The sequence below is a fragment of the Colobus angolensis genome, unplaced genomic scaffold (genome assembly GCF_000951035.1).
Source record: "Colobus angolensis palliatus isolate OR3802 unplaced genomic scaffold, Cang.pa_1.0 Scaffold2, whole genome shotgun sequence".
In the NCBI taxonomy this organism is placed as follows: Eukaryota; Metazoa; Chordata; class Mammalia; order Primates; family Cercopithecidae; genus Colobus; species Colobus angolensis.
The window spans coordinates 3,275,097-3,279,487 of NW_012115154.1; the positions used below are offsets into that span (position 1 = coordinate 3,275,097).

The window sequence follows — 4,391 nt, forward strand, 5'->3', positions numbered from 1 at the left end:
TGGGATCATACATCTACCCTCCTATAACAGGAAGTGCCCAGCCATACTGACCCAGCAATGCTCCCCATAAAGGAGTTTACTGTATCCACAGGGTCCCTTGGAAGCCAATGTCTAGCCCCACGCAAAGGACACGGTGAGCAAAAGCCTATCTAGGATTGTGTCTCAGGTTCATCTTGGCAGAAGTGCTGGGAGTCCCTGCCTGCAGTCAGAGAGTGCACCCCTCTGTTGTGTCTCTGCCTTTTTCCTTCTTCCCTGGGAGCCACTGTCTGAAGACCTCAGCTCAAAACTGAGGGTTTTTTGTTCTAAAAGTTACAAAATCCTGCATATTTCTCTCTCGTCTAAGGTAGTTGATATTTAAGGGTCTAAATGCCCCCCCAAGGGGGCATGTAGTGCACAGGACTGGAGAGAAGATCTTGAGCAAGTCCCTGGCCCTCCCTGAGTCTGGGGAGAAGACTCTTCACAGGGTTGTCCATGAGGATTCTGAGTACAGTAAAGTCTCAGTGTAGGATCCATCGCTCTCATTTTGTTTGGAGGATAAAAAGATAATACAGCCCGAGGTCCCTGCCTTTTATTTCATGAAATAGATAGACACTAACAAGGAGAACAAATTCAGAGGGCTATTCCTCCAACCAGAAAGTTAGGCCCGAGGGGCACAAAAAGGGGTGGCCACCCTGAGTTGGTGTGAATGCAGGGATCTTGGAATGCTTCCTGGGTGTTGAGCTGGATCTGCAAGGAGGGCATGTACTCCAAATGGGAGAAAAGGAGAGTATTTCCATAGACATAGATCCATAGACAGGATCTATGCCACTGTGCAGGAGGAATTTCAGGGCAGGATCTATGTTGCTGGGGGAGAATTTCAGAGAAGGATCTATGTTATTATAGGCAGAGGGCATTTCTGGACAGGATCTATGTTCCTGTGGTGGGGAGGGGGTGTACTTTAAGGCAAAAGTTTTGCTACTGGGAGGAAAGGGTCAAGGTCAGAGGGCGGTGGTGTGTGTGGGTGTTACCAGGGATAACTCATGGTATCCAGAGCTAGTGAGAGGCCACCAGGAGGCCCCCAGTGTTCATGGGCAGAGCCTTCTGCCTTGCAGCTGTGGAGAAGATTGAAGTGGACAAGATCCTCATTTTCAATCAAGAAATCAGGCTGCGGCAGGTAAGTAAGCTTCTTAGTAACTTTCCCCCCAGGACGACATTTTTTCTGGGTGCACATCTGCTTGTGTGTGTGGCAGTGGTTGAGGTGGGAGGTGGGGTGACTACATGAAAGGTTGCAGCAGGTCAGAGGTCAGTTTCCAAACCACTCTGCGTCATCTTGGTGCAAGGATAAGGCTCCCCAAAACAGAGTTGCACAAACTCCTAGGTCCCCAGCAACACTGCAGGTAGTGCTGGTGGTGGGCAGGCCCAAGAGAGAGAAGTCGGGGAGTGGGGGTGGAGTGGGGCAGTGACAAGCACCTTAAAGCCCTCAGTGACCCTAGATCAAGGGCTGTGTGAGAGCCAGAAGGGTGGCAGCCGACCCAAGCAGAATTTTGGAGTGAAATCAACATTATAAAATTTTCCTAGAAACACCTGTCTCTACAAAAAATTAAAAATTTGCATGGTGTGGGGATGCAGGCCTGCAGTCCCAGCTACTCGGGAGGGTGATGCAGGAGAATCGCTTGAGCCCGGGAATTCGAGGCTGCAGTGAGGCTGCAGTGCACTCCAACCTGGGCGACAGAAGGAGAACCTGTCTCAAAAAAAAAAAAAAAAAAAATGCTAGAAAGTGAGAATGAGAACTGACCCTTACTGGAAGGTTTTTATGTTTTCATGTGACAGTTTCTTTATGTGTGGGACACCATCTCACTGACGTCAAAGTTCCTGAGTGTCTAAGCCTGCCCGGTTCCCTATTGCGTACTTTCCGTAGGGGCTCGTTGATAGCCCTCTCATTCCCTGCGAGGTGGATTCTAATCCAGAATCCCCTGCTACGCCTGTTAAGCGTGTGACCCCTGTTTCACCCCTGCCTCAGGGGTGAAGAAGCTCACCGATCAGATGGCAGCAAGGGGGCGCCTGCGCGGAGCCGTGCTTCTTGCACCGTGCACTGGCCCTGAGCCAGGCACTTCGAGGGGCTTGGTCCTGCATCTGCTACCAAATGTGCAGAGACTCGCTGGTACCCCCACCAGTGTCAACCAGATATAGTGGGATCATGAGCATCACGAAATATTTCAGGATATAAGGATACAAGCAAAAAGAAGCCTAAACGAGAGTACATCTATATTTGGGGAGGAAAAATGAATTCCAAACTGAAAGAATACCTACTTCCTACTGCCCAGAGTGAACCCCTTTTCTCTTTTATTCTTGATATTTTAATCTGAGCTATTAAAGGTGCCTTCTCTGCACCCCGTTTTCTCCCCATCCTCTATTTCTTCCTGCCTTATTTTAAATGTTATTCCCCTCTCTCCTTTTTATGCGTCTATTTCCTTCATGCCGTTTTCTCATGTTTTCGCTTGAGACAGCGAGCCTGGTATTTTGATTCCCTTATCTAAGGGGTTTTCCCTAACCCTCAGGACAACCCTATAAGCTGGTGGCATTGCCCCATTTGAGGAATGAGAAAACTGGGGCTCAATGCCAGGTGAGTGGAACCAGCTAGAGGGCATCTACTTAGTCCTCCGACGGCACATGAAGGCTGTATGGCGCCCCCGAGCTGATGACTAACGCGGGGGTCCCCTCCCTGACCCCTCGCGACCCTGTGAGGTGAGAGTCAGCCCCGCCCCTCCCTCTTCTCAGTCCTTTTTCTGTCGCCTTCGAACAACTTGTAACACTGTTTCTTCCACTGCCCATACGCCCATTGGCCCGTCACTGCGCATCTCCATTGGCTGTGGCGGCCGGGGACAGAGCCGCGATTGGTCTCCACCCCTGTAACGAGGTGCCAGGTCTGTTTTCTGACCTAGGCAGGAGCCGCGATCCCCACTCCGGCACACGAGGCCGGGTGACTGCTGTCCCGGGAGTGGGGACGTCGCGTGCACCGCCAGCGAGTAAGTATCCTTTGAACGCTCCTCTCCAGAAAGGTGCCCTTGGGCATATGAGTGTTTGTGTAGACGCGAATGAATTCAATGCAGTGGAGCCAAACAGGTGAACATTTAGCGCGAGGTTCACAGGAGCCTTTGTATCCGTCTTCGTGGATACCTTTATTTTTGAGAGTGATTCTGGACGATGATTATGATGATGATGATGATGATTATTATTATTATTATTTTAAGACGGAGTTTCGCTCTTGTCACCCAGGCTGGAACGCAATGGTGTGATCTCAGCACACCACAGCCTCCGCCTCCCAGGTTCAAGCGATTCTCCCGCCTCAGCCTCCCGAGTAGCTGGAATTACAGGTGTGGGCCACTACGCCCGGCTAATCTTTGTATTTTTAGTAGAGGCAGGGGTTTCACCATGTTGGCTGGGCTGGTCTCGAACTCCTGACCTCAGGTGATCCGTCCACCTCAGCTTCCCAAAGTGCTGGCATTACAGGTATAAGCCACCGTACCCAGCCAATTCTGGATTATTTTTACATAATTTGATATAGATAGAGAATCAAATGAAGCTGCCTATGGGTTGCAGTACATTATCGAGTGTATTGTATTGTCTGGGGCTTGCTAATGAGAATGGATCACACTCAAATATTTTGTGGACTGATGCTTAAAAATGAACATTTCTTTGAAACTTGGAGAAGGTGAGGGCATTTTTTAAAAGTTTAGTCTAGGGAGTTTTTTAAATGTCAGCTCTGAGTGGATATTAAATAGCGTTTTAATAGGAAAATATGTGGTCATGAAAGTATGCTCTGCTTTATAGATGACAATTAATAAAAATATGTCATGTGACGGTGTTAATCCTCACAAAATGCCCTTTTAGAAGAAGGTATCAATGAAGCTGTCTTCTAACTTTGTTAGACTGAAAGGTTATGTTTGGCAAGCTGAGATCTCATGAACAAGGTTGAACACAGCAATAAGTTTTGGTTTTGTTTGTTCAGTTGTTTGCTTTTAGACAGAATCTCACTCTGTCACCCAGGCTGGAGTGCAGTAGCACGATCTCAGCTTACTGCAACCTCTGCTTCCCAGGCTCAAGTGATCCTCCCAACTCAGCCTCCTGGGTGACTGGGACTACAGGCACATGATGTCTGATAATTTTTGTATTTTTGTATTTTTTGTAGAAATGGGGTTTGGCCACTTTGCCCAGGCTGGTCTCAAACTCCTGAGCTCAAGTGATCCTCCCGCTTCAACCTCCCAAAGTGCTAGGATTACAGGCAAGAGCCACTGCACCTGGGCAGCAATAAGTTTTTAAAAGGGGAAAATATGGGCCGGGCGCGGTGGCTCAAGCCTGTAATCTCAGCACTTTGGGAGGCCGAGACGGGCGGATCACGAGGTCAGGAGATC

The 4,391-nt window shown here is 49.0% G+C and overlaps 1 protein-coding gene across 1 annotated transcript in view; it reads left to right on the forward strand.

Annotated features, from left to right (window-relative positions):
- The first annotated feature begins 1,066 nt into the window (after window positions 1-1,066).
- Window positions 1,067-4,391, forward strand: part of STRA8 (stimulated by retinoic acid 8) — a 26,780-nt gene continuing 23,455 nt past the window's right edge. The window contains exon 1 of the mRNA XM_011941550.1: window positions 1,067-1,153. Coding sequence (XP_011796940.1) covers window positions 1,067-1,153 — 87 coding nt within the window. The remainder of the gene's footprint in view (window positions 1,154-4,391) is intronic.